General features: G+C 33.8%; 1 protein-coding gene across 1 annotated transcript; it reads right to left on the reverse strand.

Moving 5' to 3' along the window:
• Positions 1-12,881: 12,881 nt before the first annotated feature.
• Positions 12,882-13,662, reverse strand: LOC131054163 (histone H2A). Its single transcript, XM_057988626.2, has one exon. The coding sequence runs from the start codon at positions 13,594-13,596 to the stop codon at positions 13,174-13,176; it is 423 nt and encodes a 140-aa protein (XP_057844609.1). The 5' UTR covers positions 13,597-13,662; the 3' UTR covers positions 12,882-13,173.
• Positions 13,663-17,448: the final 3,786 nt, after the last annotated feature.

A 17,448-nucleotide genomic window follows, 5' to 3' on the forward strand; every position in this document is an offset into this window, starting at 1 on the left:
AGCGACTGAGTTGGTGATTGTCTCGAATGATGTATGATAAAAAATTTGGAGTTTCCATGAATTCCACATCATCACAGTTATCCATATTTTTCAATGAATAAGCAAAAACATGGTGGAAAATGAAGGAAGGTATATAATGATTGCACGTATGAGATCTCCTCCACCTCACAGATGAACATCTCTTATCCTGTAAGTTAGAAACTGAGCTTTTATTTTGGAGAAATCTAACACAAATAGATAACCCCTTGGTTAAAAAATGGTGTGTGGGAAAGAAGGGTTCATCAAGTTGGAATTTGAAACAATAGACCTATTTTTCAAATGCTTAAGTACCTTTATGAAGAGGTCAAAAGGGTTGCTTGAATGGTAAATGTAGTAAATGTATTGTTGTACAGGTTCATTTTCAGTCAAAGTTTGAATCTGTTTTATAGATTAGGTGAAACATTAAAATAAAAAATCAAAGATTCAAATCAAGTCTCTATCCACCCTTTTAGATAAGATCTAGACCACCATCTCCTTGTTTTCCAAATTCAAATTAGACACCTTGAAAAATTGAAAAACTTATATTTATTTAATGTTTGTAATATGTTGTGCATATAAATTAACATGGAAAAGGGTTCCTCGAGTAATCTCAAGATTTTTCTTTGGATGAGACCATTTTTATTATGACATGTGTAAGATGTGTGAGAGCATATATACAATATATGTAAAGATCATCTATGAGATTGTTAGATGTGTATGTGTAGATGTGTAAAACCATTTCCTTCATAGTCTCATGAGAGAAAAGCATGCATGCAAGCTTACAAAATACTCATAATGCAAGCATTAAAGACATACCATAAGGTTACACAAGATATACTTTGGGAAAACCCTCGATAGACAAAAAAACGCAACCTACAAAAGCATCAACAGTCAATGTATTATTTTGGAATTAATATATTACAATACACTTATAGGGTCTACATGAATACTTCTAAAACATCAAGATCCTCCAAGGCATCCTCCATGTGTCCAACCATGTAACCACACATCCCATTTCATCATCCCATATCATGCTTCACATATGCACTCAACAAGAGAGCTCAATACAATTGCAACCCACTCAAACCAACCAACCTCAACCACTAAACATGTGCTTTTTCTAAAAGATTCAAGCTCACACAAAATAACCAATTGATAAGGTAAAACTATGTGACTCGAAATCTCTAAAACATGGAACATCAAGGGTTTTGTACACTGACATAGTTATTTATGGATTTATTGCATGATACAATTGTTCTTATATCTATCAATTAGATATGTATGTAATTTTGGGGTTAATGACATTGATATTTTAACATGCAGAGATCATGAACCTTGCAGTGTTTTAGATATAATGTTTTGAAATGAGGTATTTGATTGTAAATTCATGGTTTTATACAAATGTTTCAAGTTGATATTGAAGACCTTATAGTTTTTAGATATCAAAAGGCATCTTAGAATTGATGTCAAATTATATTGTTGTGCTATTTATTTTGTAAAATTGTTTTTACTATAGTCTCTTCATATCTTTCATATATTACTATAGGGTGTATTTTTTATTATCCTTCTTGCTTTCATTGGCAACCCCTACCTAGTGATAATTTAGTAGGTTTCCTAACCCAAAACTTGACATCTCTTTTCTAAGGAGTTTTGAAATAGAGCCAAGTTTGTAACATTTGCATCTATAGAATAGCATCAAGAAGGGAGAAGATGCCACTCTTACAAGTTAAGAGCTCGTGCAAGAAGGAGAAGACCTTGGATTGGTGGCCACCAAGTGATAATGGTAAGTTTCCTTGCCTAAGACTTGTCATCTCTTTGCTAAGGTGTACTTAAATAGAGTCGGGCTTCCTTTCATGGGTGCCCCTCAATTGCCTAGTGATAATGGTAAAGAAACTTGTCCAAGACTTGTCATTTCCCAACCAAGGCTAGTTTTATATTACTTACTGATCAATTTTGTTTTTGTTTAGGTTTATTTATTTAAACATGCAGGTTAGGCCATAATTTTTTTTGTTACTTGATCATGATTGATGTGATTGTTTTCTTTTAAGAACATACTTGTTATTTTATACTTCATTTCCCATCTTTAGTTATTTAGTTTTAGAATAAGAATATAATCAATAGTGCCCACTAATTTTTTTATAGGTTAATTACCCACTATTTTTAAAAAATTAACTATATTTTTTGAGTCAGTTTTAATATATGACTAATTCATTAAATAAATGACAAAAACCCCTACATCTTCCTCCCCTCTTCCTCCCCTATACACCAGCCAATACTTCCACGGAGGAAATTAAGCTTACATCCTAATCATTCTTCACTGTGGAGAATTTGCTTGTTTTTAGCTTTCTCATAATCTTATCTGTTTATTTTCGCTGAACATAATGAGAATAGAGTGTAGACTCTTAGACCATATTACTTTGTTTATTTTCCTAAGTTTTTGCTGATTCAATTCTCTCCCTTCTTTTTATAAGAGCCGGCTATCAATTCTCTGAACTTTGATACATAAATCTTATTACTACTCTCCGTCTGCTCTTGTAAAGAACTTTCCAACGATTTTTTCTTCTTCAATGAATCACCATTCATTATGATAGCATTTCCTTTGAATTCGAATATTCAAACTGGCTGGTTTCTTCGTGAATTATTGGATTTGGACGTGAAGAAACGATAACCTCCGCATTCAATAATGCAGAATTATGTTGCATGGATCCACAACTTTCCCTGTTGATGAACAGTTTTTGTGGGCATCTATATATATCTTTAAGCCGACATACCCAGCTGATACATAATTCAATTAGCTGAGCTTGTCTACGTGAGAGTAAATCAATACAGCGATTGAGTTGGCGACTGTCCCGAATGATGTATGATACAAATTTTGGAGTTTGCATGAACTCCACATCATCACAGTTATGTATATTCCAATGGATAAGCCAAAACATGATTGTACGTATTAGATCCCCTCCACAGATCAACATCCCTTATCCTACTGTAGATTTAAATGCATGCCTTTTAAGATAGAAACTGAATTTCTATTTTGGAGAAATTTAAAACAAAAGAGATATAACTCCTTGTTTAAAAAATGCTGTGAGAAAGAAGAAATCATCAAATTGGATTTTGAATTCATAGATTTATTTTTAAATGTTCAAGTATCTTTTTTATAATATGAAGAAATTCAAAAAAAGGTTTGAATGGTAAAAGTAGTAAGTGCATTGTTGTAGAGTTCAATTTGAGTTGGAGTTTGAATCCATTCACAGATTAGGTGAAACACTATAAACAAAAATAAGAAATTCAAAAATTTAATATTGTAATTTTGTTCAAAAAAGTATTATGAGGATGCTTACGTTAAAATTTATTAATGACTATATTATTAGTGTACACTTTTAGTCTAGATGATAAGTCATTTAATAAACTTTTTAGTTGAGTTCTTGTGTATCAATCTCTTTGCATGTGAAACCTACTCCACTTCATATAACCCTACCCATGGAGCTAAGCTTTATGTTGATCATTTGGTTCAAACATAAATACTCTACTTTTAGTTAATAAGATCACCCTCAACACATTTACAAAATAATGTTGATTGAACCCTCAACATTGAATTCTAGTTTCAATCCCCCCTTTTTTTGAAATCATATATTGTTCATACAAGCAAACAATTTGACATCAACTTGTCAAACTTTTTCACTTTACTTAAGTTATATGTGTTGGTAAAGCTTTCTTTCCACAATTTTATGTTGAACTAGTGAGTATATTTTTCTCAAATTCATGTTTTTTCCCACAATTGCTAAAATGGAAATTGCATTTGACACCTCCTTAATAGTGAAAAGCATATTTTAAAAAATATTATTTTTTTTTATTAAATAAGCAACAAAACAAGGATGTTGACCCTAGACAACCATTAGCCACAAGTGCAAAGAAACATAGGCCAAAACATGTCACTTACAATAGGTCATAAACAGACCACTTCCAGCACACTAGCAATACAACTAGCAACCCACATCAAGAGTGGATGAACAATAGTCCAGGCAATAATATCATTTAGAACACCATTACAATGGGGAGCATGAGAGCAATCCCCTCAGAGAGTTTATCAGAACGTGGAGTAGAATGCTAATAAGGCAAAATGTCATCCACCAAAGGTTGGAGCAAAAAAAATATTTATTTTGTTGTCAAGTTTGTTCATATAGTTGAATGAGGGTATTCATTAGAACCTTGCCAAATTAAAAGAACATATTACATTACATAGCATTGGAGAGTAACCCAACCCCATATTCTGATCCATTAAACTAAAAAGCTTCCTAAATTTTTTAAATGGGTGGCAAGATGATAGGCCTTGCACAATTAGCCTTCATCGTCAATAAAAACCATTAAAGTGGTTACATCTTCTAATTGATGGCATACTTCCATTAATTGGCTTTAAGTAAAAGCTACAAACAAATAAGAGCAATACACCACCACAGCCACTAATTTGTTACAACACTACACAACACCACTCCCCATTGCCACCAACCAAAACTATGAAATAACTTTTGCTTCAACCTAACTCGAAAATCACAAAATTAAAAAACCATGAAAACAACCAAAATTCTACCCACAACCCACTAGCTTAAACAAATTACAAATAAGAATAATTAAGAAATAAACAATTTAAACTTAGGGAAATGGTGCCACATATTTTCCCAACCAACATGATGAACCAAAAACACCAAATTCCCCTAGCCCGCTACTTATAGTAATGCAACTACTTCAACTATTGTTTTCACCACCACCAACACCTTACCCTCTCATGAATTAATAATAATAAAAACAATTCATTAAAATATATTACAATGGAGATTGATATATTGTTGAGACATGGACCAGCTAGGACTCGAACCTAGGACCTTCCGTATGCTGCAAGAGTGCTTTACCACTGAGCTACTGGCCCCTCTTGGACCAGTCCATCATCAGTCTGAGTGTGGCTTATTTCCAACACCAACACCCCCCTTAAGCCACACCTCTCGTGTGCTTGGGGCTCCTAGCCTAGACCTAGCTCTAATACCATGTTGAGACATGGACCAGCTAGGACTCGAACCTAGGACCTTCCATACGCTGCTAGACTGCATTACCACTGAGCTACTGGCCCCTCTTGGACCAGTCCATCGTCAGTCCAGGTGTGGCTTATTTCCAACACCAACACCCCCCCTTAAGCCACACCTCTTGTGTGCTTGGGGCTCCTAGCCTGGACCTAGCTCTGATACCATGTTGAGACATGGACCAACTAGAACTTGAACCTAGGACCTTCCATACACTGCTGGAGTGCTCTACCACTGAGTTACTTGCCCCTCTTGGACCAGTCCATCGTCGGTCTTGGTATGGCTTATTTCCAACACCAACACCCCCCCTTAAGCCACACCTCTCGTATGCTTGGGGCTCCTAGCCTGGACCTGGATCTGATACCATGTTGAGACATGGACCAGCTAGGACTCGAACCTAGGACCTTCCATACGCTGTTGGAGTGCTCTACCACTGAGCTACTGGCACCTCTTGGACCAGTCCATCATCGGTCCGAGTGTGGCTTATTTCCAACACCAACATAAATATATCCCTTAATTACAAAGTTCAAGAAAGTTATCATTAATAACTAAATTAAAATTCAACCAACATGTCATTATAACACTTGTGCCTAGACATGTATTACTTCATAGTCCATCTTCATAAGTGTCCTATTCAATACTACCCAATATCACAAGGCTTTTTAGTCCACTATGTAGATGTAAAATCCATCTCAATCACATGTCGAGCGGTTTTTCTCTATGAGTGTTTGACTATATTATGGAAGACAAGAGATGAGGGAGCATGAATCTTAATAAATGTTAAAGATAACATTAGTAGTTGTAGCATCATAAACTATATCCCTATACAATTTTATCCCTATCTAGGCCTCATTTTAGCGTCTCGATCTCTATTGCATTAATCTACTTCAATTCTACTCACATAGACCTCAAATTTTGTATCCTAAACACTTCCTTAGGGTCCTGTCTCAATTTTGGTCCTAATTAAGATGACCAAAGTGGTTTGGTTTCCCTGGTCCTAGGACTAGAGAAAACCACGCACCCTAGTCCTCTTAACTTGGACCCAAATTCAGTCCTCACAACGATAAAGTTTTTAAGGTGGGAAATCATTCCCTGAAGTTGGCTAGCTTAAAAAATTTAAATAATTTTGGTATAGTTAGGTATAAAATAAATCCTAACCCCCTCATTTCCAAATCTCTACCTCACAATTATATCTCTCAGTTACATCCATAATTCATATTTTGCAACATCGATCAAATTCAAGTGAATAAGCAATCAAGCATCAAGGCATTGAAGGAGAGGTCAAGTAAAAATTTCAAGCATTCATGATAGCATCCATGATCATGGTTCTATGAAGACATTCAACATGACATTATCAACCCTTACATGAAGATTCAAGGCAAGATTCAACAAGAAATCAAGTTCCAATTCAAGTATTTACAATTCAAATCTAGCCTTGCCCTTAAAACATAAGCTTTTTTCAAATCAATTCAAGTTTAACAAACCCCTATCCACAACATATTTTTGTCTTTCTATGTGCAGGCAATAGATATGGAAGCTATAGATGGAGATTTAGATTTAGGAGATGATGACAAACAGAATCTAGCCCATACAGAATCTAGCCTATACAGAATCTAACTCCTCCATGGAAATGCTTGGTAAGGTATCTTGTTGTAAATCAATCACATCCAATGTATCCGAGCAAGTGTCCAAAGTTGTTAAACTGAAGGACAAGGGTGACACCACTGCATAAGGTATCCAAGAACCTAGCCAATACAGAATCTAACTCCTCCATGGAAATGCTCCACCAAACAAATGCTAGGAAAGAGAGAGATGCGAGACTATTATGCAGTGATGTTGCCCCTGTCCTACAGTGATATCTTGGAGTATGCTAGGAAAGAGAGATGTGCAAGACTATTATGCAATGGTGTCGCCCCTATCCTGCAATGGTTTCCTAGCATATTTTTATCTTTCCTATGGTATCCAAGAATCTAGCCAATACAGAATCTAACTCCTCCATGAATAAGCTTGGTAAGGTATCTTGTTGTAAATCAATCACATCCAATGTATCCGAGCAAGCATCCGAAGTTGTTAAACTGAAGGACAGGGGCGACACCACTGCATAATAGCCCTGCATCTCTCTCTTTCCTAGCATACTCCAAGATTTTAACCAATACAGAATCTAACTCCTCCATGGAAATGCTTGGTAAGGTATCTTGTTGTAAATCAATCGCATCCAATGTATTCGAGCAAGTGTCCAAAGTTGTTAAAATGAAGGACAGGGGCGACACCACTGCATTGATCCCGAGAATTTCTATTGAACTTCTAGGAAAATATACCTAACAACATTCTGATCCCACGACCTAGTTTCTATTTGCATCTAATCACTTTGAGACCAAGGTAACCACCACATTGGTCCCACATTTTCGATCCAAATTTTCAAGTGCGGAACCTTCTCTATTTACTTTGCTTAGATCTAGCTTTGAGTTTTTGTATCACATTTGTAGCTTGTTGTTTATGTTGATTTACATTCAATTTTCATCACCTAGAATTCAAATACATTTAAATCAATTTCAACTAAAAATAAAAGGAAAAAAAACTTGATCTGCCTTCAATCATTTTCCATTGGATCAATTGAGTTCTTCATTCCTTCGATGTTTTGGTTTGAAAGTTAGGTTATTTCCTAGTTTACAAGGCTTAACTTGTGAAACCTTGATTTCTCACCATTATGTTTTGGTGAACTCGACATAGCTCATGCTTTTTTTTATTTTCATGAATTTAATCCAATTTACCTTTCATTCATGCTCTTAAATCACATCAATTAAGAGGATAAATTAACAAAACCCTACATATTTTGTTAAAAATTGACTTGTGGGTTACATAATTTTTGCAATTATATGCTTGGATCTGAGTTATATTACATGTCATTTTCAAAGGTAGAGGTATTCCATAAATCCATTTTCTTTATTCATTGGTTAATCAATCATTTTACAAAGAAATTGCATTGTTTAATCATATGCATAGCTTGCATTACCAAAAATATTGTGATTTCAAATATTTGCATTCAATATTTCCTTATGTGTGCATGAATTTTGTTACTCTTTGTCCTACATCTAATATTTTAGTCAGTAGAAGTTGTAGACTTAAGGCTTCCTGAAGTTTAAATACCAAGGATATGCAACCCAAGTTGACTAATCTATTCCATGTGAATGTTGATACTTCTTCTAATCCCATACAAGACATACCTAACATCATGGAGACCCATTCACCTCACGCTTCTCGTGATGAGGATGACTCCCCAAGTCAAGTTGCAATTGTTCAATTGGGGAAGCTCGACAAGGAATTAGATAGGCTTCAACATTTTATTGATCAATAATACTTGAATAGTGAGGCAATCCCCTTGATTGAAGGCTTGAGGAGAATAATTCAGAGTGATGAAAAAGGTGTGGAAGTATTGTGTATCATTGCTCATATTGTTAATACTAACATCATGCCTATAAAAAGTTATGTTAAAACTCTTGGTTACTCTATCTCTACAACTCAAATTGAGCATTCTATTCTCATGCCTACAACTTTGCCACATGTGGCCACATATACATCTTCTATTATGGCTACCTCTACACAAAATGCTAATCCTACACATGTTAGTCATGGGGGCAATCCTATTCATCAATACTCCTATATACATCTTTTTTGTGAGTGTTCCATTTGTTTCCCAACCATCTCCTGCACCCACGTATCATAATGTTCCACCTCCTTATTCTCAATCTCCACCTACCTATCATAATGTTACACCTCCATCACAATCCAACATGTCCAATTCCAATTCATCCATCGAAGCCACTATCAACAATCTAGCTCAAATATGTCATCCTTACAACAATAATTGGCTTCTTTAACTCAATCCAAGTTCAATGTTCCCACATATGATGTTGCAAGCCCACTTTTTGATGATGTGGTTCATGTCGTTCTCCTTAAGAACATTGAAATTCTCCAATTGGAGTTGTGTAATGGAAAAGGTGACCCCTAGACTCGTGAAAACATTTCAAACCTTGTGTAGTGAGTCCTCCCATGATCATAAACTCGTGGTAAAGATATTTGCTCAAACTTTTAGATATAAAGATTTGCAATGGTATTGTGCTCCTTATTCTATCACTTCTTTTCAACAATTGGCTAATGCAATCATTCAACAATTTCAAAATAACATTGGTCCTAAAATCACTTTGATTGATTTGATTCATTATAAACAAGGAATTAAAGAAAAAGTGACTAATTTCATTGGTAGATATAAAAATTTGTATTCACAAATTACTTATCATGTGCCTGATCATCATGTTCAAAGAATTTTCATTACTAAGTTGCAAAAGGATATTAGATATATAAGCTTCTATTTTTTGAATACTCATATTTTTCACAATTGTGTGGAGTGTTTCGTAACTATCAAACTTCAAGTGAGCCAATTTGAATCCTATTTTTCGATGGCTCTAGTTGATAAGATTAAAAGCACTCAACCATCGTTCAACATGTTTCCAAAACAAAACAAAGGCTTCATTAAGATCAATGATAATTCTTCCAACCATATCAACACACAAGTGGTGCCACAACATCAAGTGTAGCCCCTTTATCCAAATACTTTAGAAAAGAATTAACTCCTCTTTCTAAATCATTGCATAGTATAATTCTTAAATTGATGAATGCTAATGTGTTGCAACGTCCATCAAACCTATAGATACCTCTAAGCCTCTGTCACCTTCCTTTGACCACAAAGCCTTTTGGCAATACCATCGTCAAGACAGTCATGATATTGGAAAGTGTTATAAGTTGAGACATAAGATCCAAGACCTTAATGGTAACAATACTATATCTATGGATAGTGTGAATGATAAAGGAAACAAATATGTGGCACCTCCTAATTCAAATTTGCAAACCTTCACTAATCCTTTGCCTTCTCATTATGTAAATGTGATTGAATCTAAAAAACTTAGCTTTACTTCTAGTGATTTTAGCATAGAATCTAACAATGTTGTGAACCTCATTGAAAAATCTAAACCTAAACCCGAACTATGCATTACCTTTGATCCTAGCAAGACTATTGTTGCACCCAAGCCTGGAATTTGACGGCCACCCCTACCTGTCATATGGATATTCCATGACAGTTCAGTCATTTCAATGCCTTTCATTTGACGTTTTAAAAAAAATATTAACTATCAAAAAAAAAAAATACAACTAATTCAAATACAAATTCTTAAAAAAAATCATTGTCCTCTCTTTATTCATTTCACATATGGATATGTGATATATATATATATATATAAAGAATATAAATAATTTAAAAACAATGATAAATTAGTAATATATGATAAATTATTTTTATCCTAAGTCTTCAATTAATTAACTAGATTTTTATTTATTTAATTCATTCATTAATCTTTTTCTAGTCTTTCCCTATTTGCAAAAACATTTTTATTTATTTAAATTGTATTTTTCTTAAATTAAACAAATATTGTATTTATTTAATTGGCCCCAGTTCTTCCATTTATTTAATTAATTCATTAGTTTTTTCCCTCCATGACACTTGTCATTCATCTCTTAATTTAACTTTAAACACCTCCTTAACATTTTCCTATTTTCTTTACCTACCCTCTAATCTGAGCCACTCTAATCTGAGCCAACCGTTTATCCCTCCGCCTCTAGATCTTGACCCTCTATTTCTAGGGCATCTATAAAAAAAGATTTTTTTTATCCTTATCAATCTCTAATACTCTATTGTTGGTGAACTAATAACATTGCAATCAATCACTCAAACATCTACACAACCACAATCTATTCTTTATTGAGCTCTTACACACATAAAATTTGAAAGCTACCAATATATCAAAACAAAATCATAAAGATAGGAAACAATGGAAATCAAACCTTAATGAACATGTGAATGATATAATCTTTCATATTTGATGTTTTGCATGTTTTTAGGTTCTCCATTAATGTATAGTGGATTTCATTATAGAACTAGAGTTATGTGATTCAATCTTATTTGGTTTACAATATTTTGAATTCTCAATTTCACCTTACACATCAACTTTGTTATTATCCTTACTTTCGATCAATTTCATGTGAAGTTGGAACATCCTTAACTCTCTTCCATGAAAGTTATTCCTTTTGCAATCCATACATGTTGAAAGTTCCCTCACAATGATTGTACTATCGTGATCAATTATAGTATTTTTCAACCCACAACAAAGCATGGAAATTTCACTATCGAATGTTTTTGGCCTAAACAATCTAAACTTTAACCTCAAAATTATGTTATTTTTCTATCTTATCAAAAATGAATGAATGATATGATATCAATCTTAAGTAAACCTAAAGACCCTTCATCCTTGACCTAGACTTCTTCCTACACCACTTATTCCTCCTATATATGTTGTAATCCAACCAGCTACATCCTATAGAGGAAAACACCCAACATCTTGTATCTCTCAACCCAAAAAGGTTTCTTTTGTAACTCCCATCATAAAATCTCAAACCCAAAAATTAGAGAAATAGAATTAATCTAGAACTCTAATATAAGAGAGGGATTTCTTAAATAGGAGATAAAGGGATTTAATGAATAGAGGGAAATGAGATATAGAAGGATATGAGGATGTAGTTCCAAGTACCATGTTACAAAGAAATAAGATTCCCCACACAAAAGGGAGTGCAATTACAAATCAATGGTGGGAAAAAGGGAGTGCCATAACAAATTAATGGTGAGAAAAGATGCATGTCAAATGGAAAGATAGTATATAAGGGATGTGAATGACACAATTAAGGTTTGAATTTTTCAAAACAAGCATGGATATTTTTCCCCCAATTTTATCAAGATGAAAGGTGGAAAATTTAATGGATAATGTAATGGTAAAATGATTGAATATTAGATAATTAAAAACATAGAGTACAATAAGGCTATGATAAGAGTTGATTCTCAAATAGGATGAGAGGCATTCAATTCATAGATCTTCCAAGAAGGAAATCAAAGGCCAAGATGCATAAATCTTGACTTGGAAGGTTATCACAAGATGGAGTTAGAGTGGGTCATTAGATGGAATGCAAGGGATGTTTTAGTCTTGATGTAGCAAGTCTAGGAGACAATGATCCAATGGTGGATGCATGAAATGAGAAGATTACACTATTATTTGTCCTTAAAAGGTTAAGGAAGTCCTAGAAAACCCTATCTAAACAAAACAATTGCAAAAAATAAGACATTGATTTGAGCAATGAGTATGCCAATCTAAACAACATTGATTTGTACAATAAGAGTATTGATTTGTACAAGGATGCTAAATTGTTTAACAAGGGTGCCAATCTATGCAACAAAGCTACTATAGCACAATCAAGGGCACTTAGAAAAAACCTACAGCCAAAAACTCAATGAAAACTTGTCAAAGGTTAAAATAAAGATGTCTCCCACTTGGCATTCTCAAATAAAGATTGAAAAAAATGAAAACAAAAACAATGTTGGATAATGCAAATAGTTTTCAAATTAAATAATAATATTAGTGACAATAAAAATTGGTTGAGCATTACAAGGATAACAAAAAAATGAAGTGTAATAACAAATAATAATACCCACAACCACCATATAAAATTAATAAAACAACACATTAAAAATTAAAATAAAATAAAATGAAATAAAAAAACATTAAACTACTCCCTTGTGAAATAGCATTGCTATCTAGATGTTCAAAAACCTAAAATCAAAATAAGTTTTGTTCTTCATTATATTTACCAAAAGATAATCATAAAGGCAAACAAGATCATTAGAAAGTTGAAAAGTATGATAATTTGATTTTTTCTTTAACTTATCACTTTACTATTTTATATCATTATGGTTGAAAAAGCAGATCAGTTCTTCAATAATACACAAATTAACAAATCCAAGCCTCATAATCATTCTATTTACACTCTCTGCGCTTTTACCGCATGCTTACGCCTCTGAAACACATTTACCAGCAGCTTGATCTACAACAACATACCCTAACCAGCCAGAAAAGAATGGATAACAAATAAACAAAAAGGTGGTGTTACAAAACACCATTTAAACCATAAACCTGAAATTCACAATCCCTCATTTCTTCTTGGGAGATTTGGGCTCCTTCTCCGAAACAGCTGCAGACTTTTTGGGCAGAAGCACCTGGTGAATATTAGGCAAAACTCCACCATGAGCAATGGTCACTCCGCCCAACAATTTCCCCAATTCTTCGTCATTCCTCACAGCCAGAAGAATATGCCTGGGAATGATTCTGTTCTTCTTATTGTCCCTGGCGGCATTTCCAGCGAGCTCCAGAACTTCTGCAGCCAAGTACTCCATTACAGCTGCAATGTAAATGGGGGCGCCAGATCCAACCCTTTTAGCATATCTGCCCTTTTTCAGATATCTGGCCACTCTTCCCACAGGAAATTGAAGGCCAGCCTTGAGAGATTTCGACACACTTTTCTTTTTTGCGCCTCCCTTTCGCCCTCCTTTGCCTACCTTAGCACCTGACTCCATTTTTTCAGATCTGAAAATACTAAATCGCTCTTCCCACTTTCGATTTGAAAAGTTTGCGTCTGCAATATGAGTTAGATTTGACTTCTGGGTTCCTTTATAGAGCGTCTTGACGAATTGGGGATACTTGATTACCGTCGGATTAGTTTTTACGAACGGTTCGGATGTATTCTTCTTTGATCCGTGGATCGTCGATTCCACCAATCGATGCTTTCTTAGGTTTGAAATTTGAATTAAATCGTTCCCTCCATAATTTTGTTTGTGTCACGTATTCCTTTAAGGGATCTCACTTTAGAGGAAAAGGCTTTCACACTTATTTTTCATTTTGTTTTATTTTTAATCTAATGTGTAACATTTTATAATCCTAAAATGTCTTAAATGAAAAGGGTAGATAAATTAGAGGTTACCTATTTGATTTGGCTTATTGATCATTATTTTTGTATTGTGTAAATTTTTCTATTGTAAATGGTATCAAATAATAATATTGGTATTGTGAAAGTAAGGTAAAAAAAATTCTGATTTTAGAGATCATTTTGAGAAGCACATGTGTGTCTAATTTTACTAAATTTTTATCTTACTTTGTAAAGATTATTGGAAATCATATTACAACTACCACAATATAAATTTGAAGGAAATTGGAACATAATTTAAGGATTTATTGCTTAACTAAGGTTACATTAGATTTTCCACGTAATTTGCTCTCATAGATGAAAACAAGAAAAAAAAGTCATCACTAAAGGGTTTCTCAGTAACATATTTCTCTTGCTACAATCCAAATTTGAGGTCATTTGGAGCAAAATTGAAGGACTTGTTACAAAATTAGGGTTTCCACCAAAGTTGCTCCTAAGGTTGCAAATCAATGGACTTTTTTTATAGATTTTTGTGCGGAATGAGATCTAAGACTTAGTAAGCTACAAGAAAATTAAATAAATTTGATATCATTTATGTCATTTACTACAAAATTCTTTTGTTGCGTCATTGTGAGGTCTTTCATGGAAGACAAAAAGAATGTGTTCTTACTTAGAAGGATTCGTGATAAAGATAATTCATTAGTGGACAAGATGGAGATGCCTCATTCAATGAAGAAGAAAATAACAAGATCGAGGTGGATATTGAGTACATATGTGACAGACTAAGTACCATTTAAGGATCTACGTATTGAGCATGCATAACTTGGGCTCAAAAGTAGATGCTTCAAACAACCAAGGTGGATCATCTAGATTGGTTGATCTAGATCTAAATACTAACACTCATATGTGACTTCAAAATTTATTATCGATAAAGAACATGTAAAAAGAAGAAAAAGCAAAAGAAGCAATAAAAATAAAAAGAAAATAACAAGAAGAAAGAGGTGGAGAAGGGAAAGAAAAGGGAAGCAAAGGAGAAAGTGAATGAGAGGGGGAAAAAAAAGGAGAAGAAGTTAAACCAACAACATCTTTCCATGCACTATCACAACTTGAGAAAATAAAAAAGCACTACCCGTAAAGGAGATACTAATCAAGCAATTCATTTAATATTAAGGTGTCGTCTATTACCTCTTCCTTGAAGCTACACCAAAATGTTAGAGAAATGGAAAAATGTGCACTCATTATGAGAGGCACCCCCTTGTTTCAAGGAAAACAAGGTAAATGAATAAAACATAATAAAGAGACAAATGGATCAACACGAAAATATAACACAAATAGTGCCACATACAATAGATGCAAAGGAAATCTACGCATGTTAAAGTTAAAGTTGTTTATCCTAACACACAAAAAAAAAGTCAAGAAATAATAGAATCCCAGAGCAACTCATTAAACGAAAGTATTTTCTAGTCATAGTTACAACAAGGAAAGATAAAGATTTTATACAGAAACGCCATAATTGATTAGCATTGATGATAATGTTTTTTTACAAAGAGGGGGGCACGATGCACCCCTGACAATATAATATGTATTGGGTTACTAGTAATCATCTTGTAGTCACTTTAACTTTTTTTTAAATTGTGATTATTATTGTAATAGTATATAGGTAGTTAGGTCATCTTAGGAGGTATAATCAAGCATCTAAAACAACTTAAGAGGTAGTCAAGTCTTAATTAGGAGTATATATAGGAGCTAGTGGCTAGTTGTTAAAATTGAAGTAATTAGGACATTGTCTAATTATTTCTAATTAGGCCCTTTGATTACTTTATTTGCTTAAGCTAAACTTATGTGCTTTTTCCTTTTATTAGATTAGGCTAATAATAGCTTAAGTTGTCTCATTCATTGCGATTGTGACACTTGACACTAGTTGATTTAATCTTACTTTAGGGCTTTGCATCCAAGGTTTCATTCATCCTTTTATAAGGATTCAATCATGTTCGTTGTAACATGTTGTTTTGTGCATCAACGTAGACTTTTCAAGTTGTTGAGCAAATCATTCTTGCTTGATCTCCATTTTGTGATAAGTTGTGTGCTTGCAGATGATTCATGGGCTTGTGGGGTTGAACGAACAACTTCAACATGGTATTAGAGCTCCATATATGTTAAGTGCCTATCCAAGTTATCGAGGGATACAACCTTGAGGTAATTTTTATCCACTTTGGACTCAAATGGAGGTTGCCATCGCATTCCAATGTCCCAAAACCTATAGATAGACTGTCATTATGTTAAAATATGAATAGTTAAAGTTTTGGGTGAATTTTGTTGATGGCACAAAAATTAAGGCAAAATCTAGAAACCAGTAAAAATATGGACACTTTGGAGCAAAATTGACCTCACCATTACACTGAGAGCAACTAGAAACCCTAAAATTATTTGTGGGATCCTTAAAATTAATGATAATAATTTTTTGACTTTTTTAGATTTGCTCTGAGTTGTTAAAAAACTTGTACAGTCATATAGATATGTACAACATGCAATACCATGCCTACATTAGAAATCACCAACACAGTTGAAATTTTTTCTATTTTTTAAATAAAAAGGAGGGTCAATTTATTTTTTATGGTTGTTGATTACATGCTTGCATAGGTGTACAATTTGTGCATGCGCATGCATAGTTGGTTGTGATGTCATTGGGGCAATCTAGAAGGCCAATAGAATCTTTGAAGGTTCCAACTAAATATTTCATCGCTAAATATTTTGGCAAGTTGTTAATTTTATAGGCAATGCATACTTCTTCTTTTTTTTTCCATCAAGAGAGAATTTTACCAACCAACAAGGAATATTTTGAGGATATTCTACTGACATCAGCAGTACAGATGGCCTTTCCAAGCCTCCACTTTGCAATTTGACCTACCTATGGTTTTTTGGCCATAACACGGGCATGATAGCTCAAAATTGTGCAAATGAGATATCGTTGAAAATTTAGTTCAAATTCAACACTAGTGGTGTTGGTCTCTATTCTTAGTTCTACTCCAATTTTCTATTGTAGGCTTGTGAAGTTATATCTCTAGTTTTGTGCTTTCGAGGTCATATCTTACACATCCAAACTCTGTTTTTCGCAAACAAGCAGGGGTTGGAAAGCTGATTTTGTGCTCTATGTAGATTTGCCATCCAATTTTTCTAGAATTTGTAATAGGTATTTAGAGATCTCATATTGATTTATTTCTTATTTTTTGTCATGTCTTGGCTTTAAAAGTTGCGAAATGGTTGGTTTTTCTCATTGTGGGGGATATAGACATCATCTTACCAATTTACATACTACCCTAGCCCTTGACTAATTTGAAACCCAATTCAAATGGAAAACCCTCTATTGAGAAACTTACATCGTATAACTATCATTACATCGTATACCCTTTATTGAGAACCAAGTTTACAAGATTACTTCAGTCACAGGGTTTATGGTCTTGTTTAGATCAATCAAACTCGACTCATCAATTTGGGATACTTCGAC

The sequence above is a fragment of the Cryptomeria japonica genome, chromosome 9 (assembly GCF_030272615.1).
Source record: "Cryptomeria japonica chromosome 9, Sugi_1.0, whole genome shotgun sequence".
Taxonomy (NCBI): Eukaryota; Viridiplantae; Streptophyta; class Pinopsida; order Cupressales; family Cupressaceae; genus Cryptomeria; species Cryptomeria japonica.